Genomic DNA, 19632 nt, shown 5'->3' on the forward strand with positions numbered 1-19632 from the left:
TTAGTATTTTACCCAAGGCAGTGCAGGAAGGAAGTACATTTCAAAATGATAAATAAATTACATTTATCCATGCATTGGAATTTAAGACTTATGTAGATTTAATATAGAGTCTAATACTTGCACTTTCTGTGAAACAGACATTCTTCATGCATGTAATCCAAAATATTCTGGGAAGACCTTCAGTACTGGTTGAGCTTGAAGTGTGCAATACCTGACCTATTAATGCAAAACTGTTGAGTATGGTATACAGCTTGACTCTCTAGTATGCGTCTCTAAAAGATTAAGGATTTGTAAGTGCACAAGAAGATCTGGTTCCTCTTAAGGTATCTTCTTCATGTCGTCTTAGGGAGTTTTTCAGTGACGCTGTCGCCTCTGGATTTCTCATAAGGGATTAAGCTAAATTTATATCTATAATCAGAGGAGACCTCCAGGGTCAGGGGTTCGATTCCTGCCGTGGCCCTGTGTGTGTGGAGTTTGCATGTTCTCCCCGTGTTGCGGGGGTTTCCTCCGGGTACTCCGGTTTCCTCCCCCGTCCAAAGACACGCATGGTAGGCTAATTGGCATGTCCAAAGTGTCCGCCGTGTATGAATGGGTGGTTGAATGTGTATGTGAGTGTGTCCTGCGATGGATTGGCACCCCGTCCAGGGTGTACCCCGCCTTATGCCTGATGCTCCCTGGGATAGGCTCCAGGTTCCCCCGTGACCCTGTAGGATGAGCGGTAGAGAAAATGTATGGAGGGTCTGAATTGAATTATTTTTATAGTATGTCTTCTTTTTCTACGTCTGAATTGTAATTTCTGTTAATAATATTACTAACCCTAAAATTTGATCTATTCATTGTTTTAGATCAAATTTGTTTATCAATTTAGGTCTTTTGTTCTCTTAATCACTCATTTTCCTTGCACCTCCAGGGTTGGGGTTTCAATTCCTGCCTCCGCCCTGCGTGCGCGGAGTTTGCATGTCCTCCCGCGCTTTGGGGGTTTCCTCTAGGTACTCCATTTTTCTCCGCCACACAGCGTTGTAGGCTGTTTGGCATCTCTAAATTGTCAGTAGTGTGTGAATACATGTATGCAATTGTGCCCTGCGATGGGTTGGCACCTGTTCCAGGGTGTCCCCTGCCTTGTACCCCAAGTTACCTGGGATAGACTCCAGGCTCCCCTTTGACCCTGTGTAGGATAAGCGGTACAGCAAATGGATGGATGGATTTTGCTACTAGTATTATTATTTACCAGCATACATATATGTTTGTTGCTGTTCAGTATTCTCATAGAGATGAAAAGACATGAAAGAAAATTAATTGTAAGGCATATTATGCTCTTGTTTAAAAATGCAAAAAATCGATGTATTATTATTATTATTTTTATTATTGCTGTTGTTATTGTTGTTCAATGTTTATTTATTTAGTTTAGTTAGTTTGATGGTTAGCTAATTAGTTAGTTGATTGGTTAGTTAGTTAGTTAGTTAGTTAGATAAACACATGGATGTGATGAGGGCTCATAATCCAAACATTTAGTATTGACTTCACATTACCTGGTTTTATTAAAACTGTAAAACAGTATTTAGATTTAAGTTGATATTATTTATATTAATATTACTCGGGTTTAGATTAGAATATGAAACACATTGGTATAAATCCTTTTTTTTTTTTTTTACTAGAGTTTTATTAAAATCTTCTTGTACATGCCACACCTGAGTTCCAGAGCCTGTTATTCATGCTTAAGCATCGAGTGTGTAAAGGTAACAACGTTTAACAGTTAAAACCTTTCATTATATTAATTGTTATGTTCCACTTCAAAGGACGAGTTCATTCTTGAAATATTCCTAGAAACTGCTGTGCAGGGTGCTACGGAAGTAGTTTAATTACAACAGCTGACCTCATTTCCGGAACAATTAAGCTACTGCCCACACTCCAGTCCAGTAGATGGCGGTAATGCACCTTTAGTGGTTAACCACCCGCCATTGAAAACAAAAAGAAGAAGAAGAAGAAGAGGATTTCCGGAACAATGGCCGCCAAAACAATGGCAAGAGTGTTTACAATCCACGAACCTAATTTAACTCTGCTCCCAAAATATAAAGTTCGGCTGTTTATTTAGTCTGTCAGGTGTTTTTGGAAGTATGCCGTGAATAATTAACATCGGTTACGGCGTGGAATTTATTTATAAAACGAGACACCGCTAACTTAGTTTGCTAATTCTACTAGTAGCTTAGCCACAGCAGATGCTATCTGGACCGGAACCGGCTGCACATAATGCCAAGCACGAGACCGTTTTAATCAGATCCTAGTGCTTTAGAAGTAACGAACCGAGCAGCCACTTCTCATACCACAGTCTGCTAGCTATCCTGTCTTCTGAGCAGCACTAAATGCTAGCCGAGTGCAGATCAGTGAGCGTGAAAACATGTCCAGTCCAAACCCGAACCCAGTGGGACTCACAGTAGCAGCTGGGAGCGGAGAGAAGGTGGATCAGGTCATGCAGCCGGTTCTGTTTGAAATCTTTGGGGAGATGTGGAAGGTGCAGGCTCGGTTAGGACAGGGAGGTTCTGCCTCTGTGTACCGTGTGAGTTCTGCCAGGTCCAGCTCTGCTGCTGTGAAAGAGTTTCTTCTGGACGCACAGGGTGGAGATTACGGCTATCTCAAAGAAAGATCCGTGCTAGAAGACATCCAGGGCCACAAGAATATCGGTAAGGCATTTTTAAATCAAGTTTCATGTGCTTGATTGGGTGAAACACCAGCACTTGCTTTTGTACACTGTCTGTATTGTGTTCACAGGATATGATCGTGGGATACAGCCTGTAGATTGGATCAGGAAGTGTGTCAGATACTCTATATGTGATACAGACACACTGCCTCTCTTTTAGAGAAGATAAGATAAGATAAACGTGCATTAATCTATCGTGGAGAAACGAACGTGTTACTGCGGCACTATTGTAAGAATAAAGCGGAGGTAAATATACCTTATGTACAAATTTTCAGGTGAAGGACGTGCTGAGGAGAAGTAGAGTATCAGGGTGGAGCAGGCCGGTCCGGAAGGCAGAAGCAATCAGGATCATTGCTATCTCATCAGGCAGCAGGAGTGACGTGTGTAGAGAGAGAGAGAGAGAGAGAGAGAACACAGATTGTTAGGGATATGGTTAAATCTATATCCGGATTTTTGTAAAGCTGCTCTCTGACAGTGTCCGTTGTTAAAAGTGTCATAATTGAGTGAATTTATTATAGACGTGTCAGTATGACCAGAATAGAGAAAAAATGGTGTGTAACGCAGTAAACAGGCACGTCGTTATAAAATACGTAAGTATTGGTTTGGTTGTACTTTAACAGATGATTAAAAGAAGGGGGGGGGCGCGAATACTTATGCAATGCACAGGCAGGAATTCATTCATGTTCATATTCTCTGCTTTTGTCCGCAGTGACGCTGTATGGCGTGTTCACCAATCACAACCTGCTCGGCGTAGCGACCCGCTGCTTGTTGCTGGAGCTTCTGGATGTGAGTGTGTCGGAGTTGCTGGTGAGAGGCAGCAGTCAGGGCCACTCCATGTGGCTGATCCAGCACTGCGCTCGTGATGTCCTGGAGGCGCTGTGTTTCCTGCACCGAGAGGGATACGTGCACGCCGACCTCAAGCCTCGCAACGTTCTCTGGAGCCCCGATGACGAGTGCTTCAAGCTCATCGACTTCGGGCTCAGCTTTAAAGAGGGGCACCAGGTAAGGCGGCGGATGTAAGCCGAGCTCGCCTCCAGCTGTTTGGTCGCATCACGCCATGTCGGAATTACCATAATCACTAGATTACGTCTCGGACGTTCTGTCCCGGAGCCGTCCGTGTCCTCGGACTCGGAATTCCGCCTTTCTATACAGCGAAATGAATCCGTGTGAGGTGACGATGTTGACATCTGCAAAATGCATTACGTTAAACTGTACTGTATGTCTTTTCGTTTATTCTGAGATGAATCTCGCATTATTAAGACGTGAACAATCGTCAATTCTCAAAATCGTTACGCAGAGATATTACGAGATGACTATTTAACCGCTGAAGCCGCCGCCATTTTGAGTGTTTCCGCACGACGCTGCAGCAGTCAGAGCTCTCGGTTTGTAATTTCGAGTTCTACGAGGACGTGAACGCTTTTTGCACGTCGGAATCACGTAATTACGACATGTCGCGGACGCAGTAGTCTTCCTTTTGACATTTACAGCCTGTAGTACCTATTCAGCACTTACTGTACCATGTGACACTGTACAGGGACTAGAAGAACTCCAGTTAGAGGGTGTGAAAGCAGATAATTGGGAGAATGGGGACAGTGCAGCACTAATTGAGCACATAATCCGCTGATGACCAGTAGGATTAAAGATCTCCAACTGCAAAACATGTTGTGAATGCTACTTTCAGAGCTTCGTGTATTTAAGTGATTTAAACTCCGGTAACAGCAACTACAGTGTGTTTAGTCGTGCTGTTGCTGTGAAACATGGTCATCTTGAAGACTGAATCGGGTTTGGCAAAGATTGTATATACATACACTTTATGTAGTGTAGCTTCCTTTTTTTCATACCATATCTAAGTATAATCTGATCTCTTAATTCATCATAACCACACCTGACACCTCGGGTTGTGTATCAAAGCACCCGACTACTGTCACCTCACTCTGCTGATGTTTTAATACAGGGCTTGTTTATGCTTCGGGTTTTTACGTGTCATTCATTCGATTTCATCAGTGTTATCCGGAGTTGTTATCGTTTTATTCCGCGAGCACTTTAATCTCATTTTATTTTGAACTTTAGAGATTTCTCCTTCTGTTGATGGATTTCTGGTTTTGATTCGAACGATGTAATCATTTCTTTGTCTTATTTGAATCACTATAGGGTTTATTATTCTTAAACGATCAGGACCGGCCAAAACAAAACAAAAATACAACATTTATGACGCAGTAATCAAAAATAGAAAAAATAAAGTTTAAAAAGATTTGTTAAAACCAGGCCCCCTTTTTCTTTTCTTTTTTTTTTTTTTTTTTTTACCTGGTTTCAGAAACCATCATTTGAATATCATTAGTTATGCTTGCTTGCGATGAAACCCAAAACATATTAATTTCCAATTAGATATATATTTTTTTTAAGTCACCCCCCCCCCCCCCCCCCCCCCAGTTTTACAGAAATCTGGATGTAGATGTGGAATCTTCACTGTTTGACGTAAACGACTTTAAAAATATAAATAAATGCGGATTCTAAATATAATCATTATAGACATATAAGTTACGCTCATTGTTAATTGTGCAAACATTCAAATCAAAGAAAAGACCGAAAGTCAGGACCAGAATCTTCCAGAATAAAATAGATGTGTAGGGGATGGGTTTTAGGTTTAGTGTCATTTTTCACTACCGACAAGAAGCACAACTTGCTGTGAGCTGCTTTCCGACTGTATTAAAAATAAATAAATAAATATATATATATATATATATATATATATATATATATATATATATATATATATATATATAATATATATATATATATAAATTCTTTCATGCAGGATGTGAAGTACATCCAGACAGATGGGTACCGAGCCCCTGAGGCTGAGCTGCAGAACTCGCTGGCTCAGGCAGGACTGGAGGGAGGCTCGGGCTGTACCACTGCTGTGGATCTGTGGAGTCTGGGCATCATTCTTCTGGAAATGTTCTCAGGAATCAAACTTAAAGACACTGTCAAGTCTCAGGAATGGAAGGTGAGTCGTGGTCAGTATGCTGCTGTGCCTTTCTGAAACATTTTGAAAAATCAAGTCGCGATTTTTAAAGGTGCAGTCTGTAATGTTTGTTGACCGGAAGTCGTTAGATAACGTCAACAAAAAGTGTGTAAAAACAATGTGTGATTTGCGATCTTGCCATGAAATTGCTTTTAAGGCTCGTGTTTGTATTTTTCCGGACTCTGAAATAAACTCCGCCCCCAGTCCGAATCTTTCAGCTCTGCCTCTTTTCCTTAAGATGCAGATTATGAGCTAATTACAGGCGGAATTATTTGGTGGGAAGGAAATAACTTCTATAGACCATGCTCAGTGGTTCGGCTACACGTAAATAATGATTGAATTATTATTGTTATTTTTTATAAATAATGAGTACAGATTAGTGTAGGTGCTATTTTCACACAAGAACCCCCTGTTCTTCTACAGGACAACAGTGCTGCAGTAGTGGATCATATCTTTTCGAGCAATTCTGTGGTGTACCCTGCTATCCCCGTCTACCATCTGAGAGATCTCATCAAAAGGTAGGCGACGCCTCAAAAAAACTCCATATCTATAAACCGCCTGTAGCTGTGCGATGTGACGTCTGTGTCTTCTCTCCTTTGCTCTCATCAGCATGCTTCACCACAACCCAAACCGCAGAAGCACAGCCGAAGCTGCACTGATCAGCCCCTTCTTCAGTATTCCTTTCGGTATGAAAGTTTAATGTAAGCCTTATAAAGCAGTGATGCATCGTAGAAGGCGTACACAGTCTGGTGATGGACCTTGATTTGTCTGTTACTCATCAGTGTTGAGAATTACACTTCAGATCTCAGTGTGAGGGGAGTAGAGATGCCCAATTCCCGGTCTTAAACCTTCTCGAATTAAACAGATACGCTTCCAACATGACCGTTTTATGAAGAGTCGCCCCTTCCGTCAATCAGAAACTGATTTTCTGATATCTAGTGCAATGTTAACAAATTGTTGCAAAGAGATTGTATTGTATGCCAGGCTGGTCGCTATAGCAACAACATACGCGCCTATGGGATGTTTATTTGTCAGGCTGCTGTGACTAGCAGGAATGAAAAACTATTGGCAGGAGTAAGTATTAAAACACTTACAAGACTTACAGGCATAGTTAAGTGATACTTTTCGTTACGCCCTGAAGTGTCACGTCATACTGTATACCATTTCTCCATTCGTAGTCACATTTAATGCCTGCAAAACAAGTTCGTTCCTGATATCACTTACGTTATAGCAGCTATAAACAGCCATTCCCTCACCAGCTTCCTTTTTCTCTCTTCACATGAGACTGAGAAACTACATATTTCTTCATCGAGAAGACTTCCCCATGTCGGGAAACATAGTTAGAGCTTTATCTCTGATTATTACAAACCGCTGCTACTGGAGACTCCTTCCAAAAATGTTAAACAGTCATCTCTTTAGAGAAAAGTTCATATGGTCAACTTTTACACACAGGGTAAATATCGTTAAATATCGATATTTAACCAGGTTAAATATCGTTAAATATCGATATTTAACCAGGTTAAATATTGTTAAACCGTGGCACATAAACGATAAAAATCGTCTATGTGCCACGTCCATCATACAAGTCCCTACAGAAAGGTTACTGTATTAATATAAACTTTGCAGTAAGAACTACTGTCTTTTTAACTATTGGAAATATTCATTACATAGTAGACGTGTTTCACATGCGTAAGCTCATCATGGTGAGCTCATATAAATCCGTCTAGATCTCCAACCATTTCAGCACGATCTGTTGTACACTGCGTACCTGGCTTGACCCAGAAACCCAGACTTGTACTAATGTGAATAATACCACCGCTTCGTTCTCAGCTCCTCACATCGACGACTTGGTTCTGCTGCCTACGCCCGTCCTCAGACTGCTCAACGTGATCGATGACAGTCATTTACACAACGATGACGAATATGAAGGTGAGCGTTTCTCTTAGATCTTCTGCCAAGTTGTGGGAATCAGACTAGTGAAGCCTGTAATGGTTTTACGCAAGCTTTATAGGGCATGCGTGCAGGGATTACTAAATTATACCAAAGACACCAACATTGCTAAGAGGAGAAATACCAGCAGGCGGAGAGAAAAAAATACAAAACAAACAAAACCTAGATGCAAATGATGATGGACAAGGGGAAGGTTTTTCTTTCTGTTCAAGTGTGCACCAAGCAATATTAAGAAAACAGCAAGGCAAAAGTCAAAATTTGCTCTCTCTCTCTCTATCTCTCTCTCTCTCTCTCTCTCTCTCTCTCTCTCTCTCTCTATATATATATATATATATATATATATATATATATATATATATATATATATATATATATCTCACAAAATAATCCAAACAGAATTCCCATAGTTCCATTTGTGTTGAGTTTATTATTATTCTAAAATGTGGGGGGTAAAATAAATAAAGAATGAGTGTGTAAACTTTTGACCGGTGGTGTATATGCAGGGTTTTACAGTAACCACCATGAGCTTGAGTGGAAAAAGACTCCTTTGTAGACAGTAGAAATGTTCACATGCACATTTTCTTATTAACTGCCGTGGGTAATACTTGTCCTCGAATTTGAAGAACGTAAGTGTGGATGTAAACTTCTCAGGGGTCTCCAGGTCTCCAGTATCACTGTAGCAAGGGATCAAAAATCCCAAACACTACCGCTAAACCGTAGTCATGGTCACCTCTGATAGGAATCCAGTTGTCCCTTTTTAACTTTCCTCGATATCTTTAAGATAAGTCCGTCATCTTAATTAACGTGCCTATTTTATTCTTTTTGTCCTCCCTAGATATTATCGAGGACATGAGAGAAGAATGTCAGAAATATGGATCAGTCTTATCGCTGTTGATTCCGAAAGAAAATCCTGGTAAAGGCCAGGTGAGGAGTGTGAGATTCGTTTAAAAATGGGTTAAAGGATGTGCATTGAGTATACTTAAGCTCTGAGATAAGACTGTCGCTTCTTACTCGCAGGTCTTCGTCGAGTACGCGAACGCTGGAGACTCCAAAGAAGCCCAGAGGCTCCTGACAGGCCGCACTTTTGATGGCAAATTCGTGGTGGCCACTTTCTACCCGCTGAGTGCCTATAAGAGAGGTTATCTGTATCAGACCGTGCAGTAAGGGTCTACACGTACAATACCACGCCTGCACAATCTGTTCCAGCATGAAGAGTGCTTAGTTGTGAAGCCCATCACGTTCTCACAAGTATCTCGGCTAATCTTTACTATACAAAACATTTATGTGAGCTGCATACACTTATAGTGTGGATACATATTGGTGCACAAATGTGTCTTCTTCCATGGCTTGCTTATATAGTGCAATAAGGAGCTGTGATGCTTTAGAGAAAGAGCACTTCTGACTCCCGACACATGTTGGCGATGTGAGATATTTCTCGCGTTTTGGATCTGGATCGTGTCCCGGTAAGATTTCGCCCGTATTCGTTGACGCTTTAAACTCGCCTCGGAATGGCCTCACTGAAATCTGCTCATTGTACTGCACGTTTAATACGCAAATCAGCTCATTACATCCGAACACCGTCGTTTTTCCTCGTGGTTTTTAACTCCACTACACGTCAACGTCGGCGTTCACGGAGCACGTGCGTCACCTCTTGGGCGGGTTGATTATGGTTTGGAGAGCGAATCTGCGTTTCCGCTTTCATTTTCATACTCATCATCTCTATCCAGATCTAATCCTGATACGCATGAAACTCCTTCCTCTTTTTTCTTTTTTTTTCCGTGATTACCTAAAATCTATAAGTGTTCGGTAAGGCTGCACATATTTATGAATTATTGGCCCAAAAAAAAAAAAAAAATTTGCATACGACTGCTTGCACAGTGTAGAAGTCTGAACATTTCCAGTCTACTCTAAAGTGAACAGAGACGGAAATGTCACTTCAGTAGAGAGCACAAACAAGGGGATAACGTAGTTGATGAAGTTATCTCCTCCTACTAGGATTTTGAAGAAGTATATTTACCGTAGAACTTGAATTTTATATCGTTTAAATGCTCGTTTGTCGTGAAACACTTTCAGCGCCAAGTACTTTTTGGTGTAGAACTCACGCAGGAGTTTGCTTATGAGTTTGAGGGCTCGGTGTAAAATCTTTTCAGGCTTGTTTCGTAAAACGAAAATACGTGAGGCGATCTGGGAAAACCGCACTGGGAATGGTTCTGTGCCTGAATTCTGCCGAAGAGCCGGGGGAAGAGGATGGGGAAACAAAACAGATTTACGCCAATTTATTTGGTTTTTTTTTCTTTCGGTAAAAACAGTCATTCTGCGTAACGATGTCTAGTTAAGTGCGAGTTCCTCACACAGGAAATGTCACACTTTGATCAAGTTGTAGGATGGCTACGTGCGGTCGAGAAATGAATACAAGCCTAATTCATTTCTGTAATCAAGATACCTTGCTGTCAAATATGTGCCTTTAAATGCAATTTTCTCTTATGATTGCGATACATATTTCAATTCAGGAAATTCCACAGCGTTCAGTAGAAAATGCTCAAATTTCTCCGCGTGAAGGGTTTTCCCAGGCCGCCACACGTTTACTTTAGCGAGTCGCCATGAGTGTCGCACTGAACCTGCGAAAGCTTCTCAGCCTCGTGTGGATTTATCCTGCTCTTTTTCTAGCAGCTCTTCACTATGGTGCTTTGATATTCTCATACATGCTGCTGTATTCACAATGACGCTTCACTGCAGTCGCATTTTTTGTTTGTTTGTTTTTTTCTTTTAAAAAAAACAAAACAAAACATTGTATGCCTGGTTTTGAGCCTTTTTGTTTATTAGAATTTGGGGGGTTTTCCCCCTCACACTTGTACTCTTAGTGGTACTTAACAAAAGCGTTAACAAAAAGCACAATCAGGGATTTTCAGAATAGCAGATGAGTAGCTCTGGCACTGAACTAAAATCAGAAGTCTTTCATGTCCATTGTTTTTCCTTTTCAAGTACAATTGCAGTCATAAGTTTACATACGCCTTGCAGAATCTGCAAAAAAAAAGAGGGATCATAAAAATTGCGTTTAGTTTTTTAATTAGTTCTGCCCTGAAGAAGCTATTTCACATAACGGACGTTTGCATCTAGTCCACAAGACGCAATAATAACTGAATTTACACAAATGAACCAGTTCAAAAGTTTATACACGCTCGATTCTTAATACTGTGTCTCGTTACCTGGAGGACCAACGATTGTTTTGTGAGAGTTGTTCATGAGTCTCTTGTTTGTCCTGAGCAGTTAAACTACCCACTGTTGTTCAGAAAAATCCTCCAGGTCCTGCACATTCTTGACCGCTTTCCAACAGCGGCTATACATACGGCATCTTTATACGTTTATAACCGAGAGACTCGTGCACAACTATTCCAAAAGGTGAAAACATTCACTGATCCTCGAGAAGGCAACAGGATACATTAAGAGCCAGGGGGGTGTAGATTTTTGAACAGGATGATCGGTGTATGATCGGTGTAATAATTGTTATTATTTTGTCTTCCGAGGAAACATGTAAATATCATATGTAGCAAATGAAGGGCAGTACTAAATGGGAAATAAAATAAAAGAAACCATATATTTAAACAAAATAATGACAATTTACTCTTATCCTAGTTTGACACTTTTTCAAACAATGTACACCGGTCGTTCGTTTATGTTCGTGCTGGAGATAAAGCAGGGACTCTTTTGGTCTGGCATGTTAAGAAAATGTTTTATGATGGGAAAAGAAAACAACATTGCAAATTCCAGATTGTGAGATTTCCTTCCCTCTATAGTAGCTTTAAAAGTTTGCGAGGCTTTATTGAAGCTATTCAAAGCTCTACTCCGTACGCTCCTACAGTTGACTTTGACCCTGAGTGTTTGCAGTTGCTTTCGGATCGAGATAAAGTTGTTTAGTCTTCCAGGCGTTGGTTTTCAGAGTTTATAATCAAGGAAGACGGTGTGTGTGTGTGTGTGGGGGGGGAGGGGGAGGGGGGGGGGGGTTAAAGAGTGTTGAGGCATTAAGGTTGCACATTACTACTGATCGAAGTGTGATACTGTGCTGATTTGCGGGATGGACGGGGTATTGGAAGCTTTTTGTTTTCTGTCTTTTCTCTTTTTTTTTTTTTTTGCGAGTTTGTGGAGTTCTGCATTACATGAGCTAGATGATTTATTCTCAGAGCTAACAAGTGTAATAATTTGAGCTGGCTAAACTGGTAGCTAACGCGATGTAGTAGTGTTTGGAGTGCTAGTTGACTGGTTAAGTGCATTAATACAGACATTAATACAGCATGTGATCATTTTGCAATTACAATTTTGCTCAATCGGCCGACGCTCTTATTTACGATAGTGGCAGCACAAGAGTTAAGGGTCGTGCTCAAGGACCCATCCAAGGCTGCTGAGATTGAAGCTTTAATTGCTGAGCCGTCCTGTAGCACACCATGTTTAAGATAATAATAATAATAAGAAGAAGAATAATCATCATGATCATTTTCAGCAAGTCACGGGCCAACATTTTATGACATTAACTCCTCGCATTACACACAAAAGACAATGACACCGACTCGATTTCTTTTCAGCACTAAGTGGCTGGGTACAGTTACAGGCTTGGTTTTGATCATCGGAGCGCGCTAATTATTTCGGTATATTTAAACTAATTAACGATGGGAATTCAAGAAAAATGTTTTTTATTTATTTATTTTTTTTTTAAATTTAATTACAAGAGTAACAGGTTTACCTACATCTACAAAAAAAAACCCTGTCAAAACCCATGCTCAGCTCACTAATTCACTGCTGCACACCACTACTGCGCTACAGTGAAGTGCAAGTTTAGACAAGTTTAGTGCGAAAGTCTTTCAGGTTGTTTTCCAGTAAGAAGCTAGAAATAATAATAGTAATAAAAAAAAAAAAACCTGTTTGTCCACCCTTTTCCTATGACTAGTCCGTACAGGATTTGGCTGAGGTTTTACTCGATATTGCTGCATTATCTGTGGGTTTTTTTTTTTTTTTGGCTAACAACTATTTGAATTGGCAAAATTGCAATCGTGCAAAATAGTTCTGCATGAGACCTTTCAGCTGTACTCATGTTCGACTCGCGTGAATCGAAGAGGGCTCTGGTGATGACGTCACGTGGCGTGTTTCGCCCCAAATCTACAGTAATTTCGAGAGATTTTTTTCAATCGCAAGATCCTGGAGGGACTTAGTATGACTATTAATAATAGGATAATAGTATGACTATTAATGTACCAAATAAAACCCTGAGCTAACTGAAGAAGAATAAACGGAAAGCACTGTGACTCTAGTATAATCGTTTCCGCTCTACACGCCCTGCTGAATGTTTTAATGATTTAAACAAGCACATGATGAGTAAGTATCAGACAGCAATACATCACGGTCGGACGTGCCGATACCGGCGAGATCTTTAGCGTGCGATCCGTTAATCGTGGTTTAAATTCAGAAAGGGATTTATAAAGCTTTGTCAACCGGAGCTTCATGTGAACACCTGCATGTGAATCTGATCTGATTAGCCTGGCTATTTCTGCTATGCAAGGTGGGACAGGTGGTCAGACCGGGTTACTGAGCGGTGATCTGATTTATCATTTAATTCTAAGACACGAACAAAGGAAAGAAGCTGCGCCTTGGTTTTGGTCTGCGTGATATTGTCACACCAATTGTTATGACAAAAGCTTTCCAAAAATAAATCATGCCGATTATAGGAGATACCGAAAGGTGTGCCGAGTGTGTCGTGTTACTGAGCGTCATCTTGCACAGCTCTGGAATGTCTCTGATTTTTATTTATTATAAAGCAGGTATGAATGAGTCAGTGTAGTTTTGGGGCTTAGTTGGAAAGAGTGAGCAGGATGTGGTGCACTCACTGGAGCATATCAGTCAAAGCATGCCTAATGCCACCTACGCTAGGTTTTTAAGCTGTTGAAGAGATCTGAAAGTTTTAGTGGATTGCATTAATGAACGTTCGCTGTTTGATGAGTCAGGTGAGCTCACCATTGGTTAAAGGCATTACATTAGCAGACAGGCAGGTGCTAGGTCCCTCACAGTGCTGGGTGATACGACAATATTATTTTTTTTGAATATCATAAGATTGCTGTGTTTTTAAAAAAAATATATATAATAAAATAAAAATTTTAAACTCTATTATTGCATACAAAGTGGTACAAAAATCGATTTGTCATTTATTGGCACTTTAATTAAACAAAATATCGTGATTCATACCCTGCGTAGTAAACACATGATGTTTTTGCCTCATACCACAGCGCCGATCAGTTCCGATTGGTCGGAAGGTGTTGATTCATTTTGTAGAACAGCAGCAGTTCCCATTGCAAGGGTTCTATTAATGCACTCGTCCTAATACACCTCTGTGATGATGATATCAACGCACACGGTGACGTGTACGGCGGATGATGTACGTAACGTAATCGTTGATGTTCATGTAACATTTATGGAAGGAGTCTCCAGTGTCAGCGCTTTGTAACAGTCAGAAGTAAAAGCTGTGACTTTACGTTTTCCGCCGTGGGAAAGTCCTTCAGTACGGACAACGATATGTTGTCAGATTTTTCAGTAACATACTAAGAAGCTGCACGGTTTGGTCTTATTAACTTTGAGAGAAAGAGTAACAGGAACTTGTTTCGAAGACATTCCACGGTATTCAATGTGATGATGGCCAGATTAAAAAGTATGCCGTGTTGTTGTTTAATGATTCCAAATCGGCATATTGCTCTGGTACAAGAGGTACAAAGTACTTGAGTACATGAAGACTGAAGTAGTACATACTTTTCTGTCGGGCTGCATCACACCATGGCAGATTATTGACTGTTTTCCTAGAACACCACGCCCCAATGTGTTTACTTGTTGCACCGTCCTTGTGCTTCCTCGAGGCATTCCTCACGTTCACCCTTCTCTTTTCAAGTACGTGAAGGAGGAAATGAGCTCGCCAGTTCTCTGGACCAGCCTTAAGTTCTCAGTCATCACACACCAGCACCTCATTAACCAGCTGCCTGGACTGTCGCTAGAGATAATGTTATAATTGCGTGTCATAGCGTCGAGTCGACTACCAGCCAATCTGTGCGTGTGTGAGAAATAGAAGCAGCGTGAGAGCGTGGGTGTGAAATCCAGAAAGCGGCTTTCTCATTACACGCTCGTTTGTTCAGCAGAACTATTCGCCCCCAAGCAGGAAGTCGAAAATCCTGACTTTCATGTTGTTGTAGCCCAGTACTGTGATTGGGATTCTGTATTCTACATTTACAACAAGTCTTGATGCTAAATAAAATATGCAGAGCTAATTAGTCATGGCAGCGCAAAATTTATTTATTTATTTTAAATATATATATATATATATATATATATATTTTTTTTTTTTTGCTTTTATCGAAGCTCCCACTGCAGCCCAAGTCTTTCAGGATCAAAAAGCACAAATATACGCATCGCTGCCTTCTTGGAGAAATTCCACACTGTGTAAAAATTGCGCTCTCAGCCGTGACAAAAGTGCCAAAAATCCGACCCGAACTGATGTTCAGAGTAAAAAAAAAAAAAGTAACAAAACGACCCAAGGTTGCTGTGAATTTGCACTGTGTGTGTATGTACATATGAGTTATCTCACAGGGCTTAGTAATACAAACACAGCTGAGAAAGAGTGCATGTTTCTAACACAAACTTACTACTTTCTCACGAACGAACACAAAGGCCGATTCGACTTTGTGGGAAAGAAGCGGCACAGGGTGAGGGTGAGGACATCCACCCAGGCGGAGGAGTAGAAATGTCTTCTCCTCACAGAGCTCCCAGTCCTCGTCGCATCAAATGCAGTTTGGGCTTGACAGCGACCGTCTTCTTTCTGGGTTTAGCTAAACGAGCTTGCGTCTATATGCTTGAATTGTACAGAATGGACACCGAGGCACTGTTACACATTGGCCGTCGTAATCGATTATAAATGATCTGTTTAATGTGATGATTAGTGGGTTTTACATTACCACAGACTGTCAGATCCTCGAGTCATGGATTTAATCCAAATGAGAAGGCTAGAGGTGTTCGATCGATGTGAGGATTAAAACTTTTCTTCCACTGAACACTGACACTCTTGAATTGAACGCAGTGGCACAGTTTGCAGTCGGATTGTTTAGAACGAACAGATTCCTGTTTTTATAGATTTTTATAGATAGCAGGGAATATTTAAACATGGGAAATTTAGATAAGGTTGAAATATACGCGTGAATTGATGTGGATGTCGTAAATGATTCATGACGTATGCGAATTTTCTAGGATGTAACTGGTTTCAACTGGTTTCTCCTGCAGCTTTAGGAGCACTTACACAGCTGATGATTTTATTTTATTTTTTATCCATAATACCCTGTTGCTCTAGAAACCTCATTTCGATGAGCTCTTGCTACATCTAAATAATTACTTATGTACACTGCTGCTACGCCATATATTCACTCGGGTCCGATGTCTGAGACCATTGGCTGCGATTTATTTATTTATTTATTTTATTTTCCCATTTAAGACTGGATATATATAAATAAAAAAAAATAAAGCTTTCGAACTTGTTTTAGAAAAATCTAGAAAATATCTTCTTAGGATTCTGTCTATGCCACTATTCAAATGTGAGCACGTTGGTGATATTGACCACGAGCACTTCTTTGTACAAAAGGTCAAATTTTCCTTGCGTCTTATCCCTTCGTTTGAAACGCGCGTTCAGGCGTCACTCCGATGGATTTGTTCTAACGTGGATCGTCACAAGTTTTACACAAACTCGTGGAGTCCAGGCCAGCTTGAGTGCATACTGTTGTTAAAGCAAAAACACTACGAAATTCACTCAAGTTGTTGCGGATGATATTACTTGTAATGAAAAAGTTGCGTTCAATTAAATAAATAAATAAATAATGGAAACGTCTGTGCTATTGGTCTCAGACGTTTGGACCCCGCTGTGCGGAGAGTGTTAGCAAATGAGGCCGGTAAAGCCGTAGGAGTCTGAACTTTTGTTAATGTTTGATCAGACATCACACACACAGAGACTCTTGCTGTGAATTTGAGTTTTTTCCTTCTTAACGAGCGAGCTGATTATCGCGATTGTACCAGCTGTCACTCAGTGCAAATGGCTAAAAAAAAAATTGTGTAAATGGTCTGTTCATTTTATTGCACAGTTTTCACAAAAACGTATCATTTTAATGTTTTATTTTTTATAATAGTTGCAGTGTATAGTTTTCCTCATATAAAGATGTGCTCCAAGGATACGTTAATTACCGGAAGGTAATGATTTATACAGAGCTATGACATTACAAAGGAGTAGTGAAAATACTGACTGATGCAAACTTTCACACAGATGAAAATGAAATATAATATAAAATGAAATGAAATACTCCTGTAGTTTTAACCTGATCTGATGCTGCGCGTGTGTGTGTGTGTGTGTGTGTGTGTGTGTGTGTGTGTGTGTGTGTGTGTGTGTGTGTGATTGCCAAAGACTCTCATTTACGCACGTTTCTCCAAATACTCATCGTGACCGAGTTATCCCAAATTCACAACCACGTCCGTTACATTCCAACAGTTCTTAAATCCACCGATTCTATAAAATTCGAACTAAAAATTATTATATCACTATAATGATTCAAAATGACTATAATAATTCTAAATCTACAGATAATTCTAGATGTTCTAATTCCAATTATTATAACCAATGATCTTGAATATATATATTCTAACTCTAACGTGCTTCTAACGATTATAACTATTAAGTATAGCCATAAGCAGCGATCATCGGGGCCAAGCACTGTAAACGAACAGGAATACTGCCCCCAGTGGGTAATTTTCATGACTTGACTAGTGCGTCCCTACAGGAACCTAGCATTCAAGTTTCATGACAGTAGGTCAAGGGTAACGCTGTTAAATGTTTTAAAGTAATCAGGTCATCATCAAAGGTACACTTACAGAAATGCACTTGTACCAAATTTCAGCTCAATACGATGTATGGTTCCTAAGAAACAGTTAGTTGAATTTAGCCCCACCCCCTATGTACGGCCACTCCCGAAACTTTGCATATGACCTCAGAATTTTGTCATTACACATTGAGTAAATGTTTAAGCTCTGCTTCATAAATGGTGATTGGCATGTGACAGCCATATTGTTTACAAGTGTCGACATGTTTTTGGTAGTGGTTGAGGTTTCCACTATCGTGAGTAGTTTGACTCCAATTTTGTGAACACCCCCCCACAAATATATTTTGAGATCCGAAGGAATCAGTGGAAAAAAAAAAAAAAAAAAGAGTTTCTTTGTAGGACTTAGGGTTCATAAAGTGTGAACGTTTACCAAAACATAAAACCTTCTGCTATTGCACCAACATCAGGCCTATGTGTGTCCCTTTGAGTGTCAGAGTAGTGGGGGGCATTCCACACCTTCCCTCTAAATTTGGTGTTTTTATGACATATGGTCTTTGCTCTCCATATCGTTACAGCAGATAATAAGAATAATAATAAGGATAATAAAAATCCTAACAATAGGGTTCCAGGACCTTCTGTGTTTGACCTCCTAACGATTCTATATATAACGACTCTTAATCTAATAATCCTGAAGATTCCAACTAAAGATTCCACCTTTAAGGATTTTAAATAAAAGGATTCTAAATATAACGTTTAGAACGCGAATGATTCTAAATCTGACCGTCGTAATGATTCTCACTAAGAATTCTACATCAGTCGAATCCGTGTGTAAAAATTCTTACCTACAGATTTGAACTCGAATGATTCTAACCATTCTAAATCTAACAGTGTGAACGATTCTAACGTTAACCCATCTAAATCTAAGTACGAGAGAGACACGGGAGAAAGTCTTAACCAAGCTGTCCCTCTGGAGTTTTATCCAGGTTGCTATGGAGCGATACAGTAAAAATAAATAATGAAAAAATTCGATTCATGTATTCTGAACATTTCGTAGTGTCCCTGCTTGATTAGGTAAATAAAACGACACTGGGAACGCATAACCACAACTTCTTCTCTCTGAAAAACTTAGTGGCGTCTCTTAAAGGGCAGATTATACAGATTTAGAGCTTCCTAAGTGATACATGTTCTACAGATATATGTTATGTTTCGCGTAAATGTTTATTGACGCACCGTCAACTGTCCTTGGACTTCTAGAATAAGTGAGATTTTCTGGTCTTTTTTCAGGAAAACGTGTGTGCATTCTTATCTGGGGTAATCTCTCTCTCTCTCTCACACACACACACACACACTAACTACAGATACCCTGGATAAGTATTTCTTTAAGAGTGCAATTACTGAAATGAAATGCGATTGTAATTTCCGACGTACTCAAGTGACAGGCACACTGACAAAAACAAAGGTTTTTAACCGTACATTCATTATTGTTAAAATCATGCAAATCACAGTCCTTTGGTGAGCCATAAAGCTTCTGTGTGTTTTGACAATCATGATTTCACGCTGCTCTGTAGACCTCCTTACTGCATGCACTGCTGTGTGGGGTGAGGACTTGGAGTCTGGAGCTGTTACTGTGAGATGAGTTGATTATGAATGTGAAGGTATGTTGTTTGGACTTTACATGCCCTGGGCTTGGTTTCCTGAAAGCACTGTAGCTTAAGATTCATATTCGAGAAAGCTTTTATGTGATATTCCCTTTGCTGTTTATTTCATGTTTGTCACAATAAAATGCCACAAACTATCCCCTCGTTGTTGTTTTTACTGGAGTTTATAACCAGCGAATCATTTACTCCAATTCTGAAAAAGGTGGGACAGGAAAATGTCAAATGAATTAATAAATAAATCATTTGAAAAGAGTCATTTGAAAATTCACCCTGTATTATGTTGGAAACACATTATTTGATGTTTTACTTTGTGAGTTAAATTTATTTCTGAAAATATACAGTCATTTCAAATCTGAGGCCTGCAACATACTCCAAAAAAGTTGGGACAGTCGATTGTTTACCCCTGTGTAACATCACCTATTATTA

The 19632-nt window shown here is 40.0% G+C and overlaps 1 protein-coding gene and 1 long non-coding RNA gene across 2 annotated transcripts; one reads left to right on the plus strand and one right to left on the minus strand.

The window, feature by feature from the left end:
* Positions 1 to 1966: 1966 nt before the first annotated feature.
* Positions 1967 to 19343, plus strand: uhmk1 (U2AF homology motif (UHM) kinase 1). The gene is made up of 8 exons (XM_017479790.3): positions 1967 to 2678; positions 3405 to 3697; positions 5511 to 5702; positions 6144 to 6238; positions 6330 to 6406; positions 7551 to 7649; positions 8506 to 8594; positions 8688 to 19343. The coding sequence occupies exons 1-8, from the start codon at positions 2396 to 2398 to the stop codon at positions 8832 to 8834; spliced, it is 1275 nt and encodes a 424-aa protein (XP_017335279.1). The 5' UTR covers positions 1967 to 2395; the 3' UTR covers positions 8835 to 19343.
* Positions 2490 to 14591, minus strand: LOC124628637 (uncharacterized). Its single transcript, XR_006983230.2, has 2 exons — positions 14457 to 14591; positions 2490 to 3049 (listed from the first exon to the last, which is right to left on the minus strand). It is a non-coding gene; the product is annotated as an uncharacterized LOC124628637 (long non-coding RNA).
* Positions 19344 to 19632: the final 289 nt, after the last annotated feature.

This window comes from Ictalurus punctatus, chromosome 11 (assembly GCF_001660625.3).
Source record: "Ictalurus punctatus breed USDA103 chromosome 11, Coco_2.0, whole genome shotgun sequence".
Classification (NCBI taxonomy): Eukaryota; Metazoa; Chordata; class Actinopteri; order Siluriformes; family Ictaluridae; genus Ictalurus; species Ictalurus punctatus.

Coding starts and splice junctions, on each gene's coding strand:
- uhmk1 (XM_017479790.3), top strand. CDS start 2,396: ATGTCCAGTCCAAACCCGAACCCAGTGGGACTCACAGTAGCAGCTGGG. Junction 2,679..3,404: donor CCAGGGCCACAAGAATATCG/GTAAGGCATTTT, acceptor TTTTGTCCGCAG/TGACGCTGTATGGCGTGTTC. Junction 3,698..5,510: donor GCTTTAAAGAGGGGCACCAG/GTAAGGCGGCGG, acceptor TCTTTCATGCAG/GATGTGAAGTACATCCAGAC.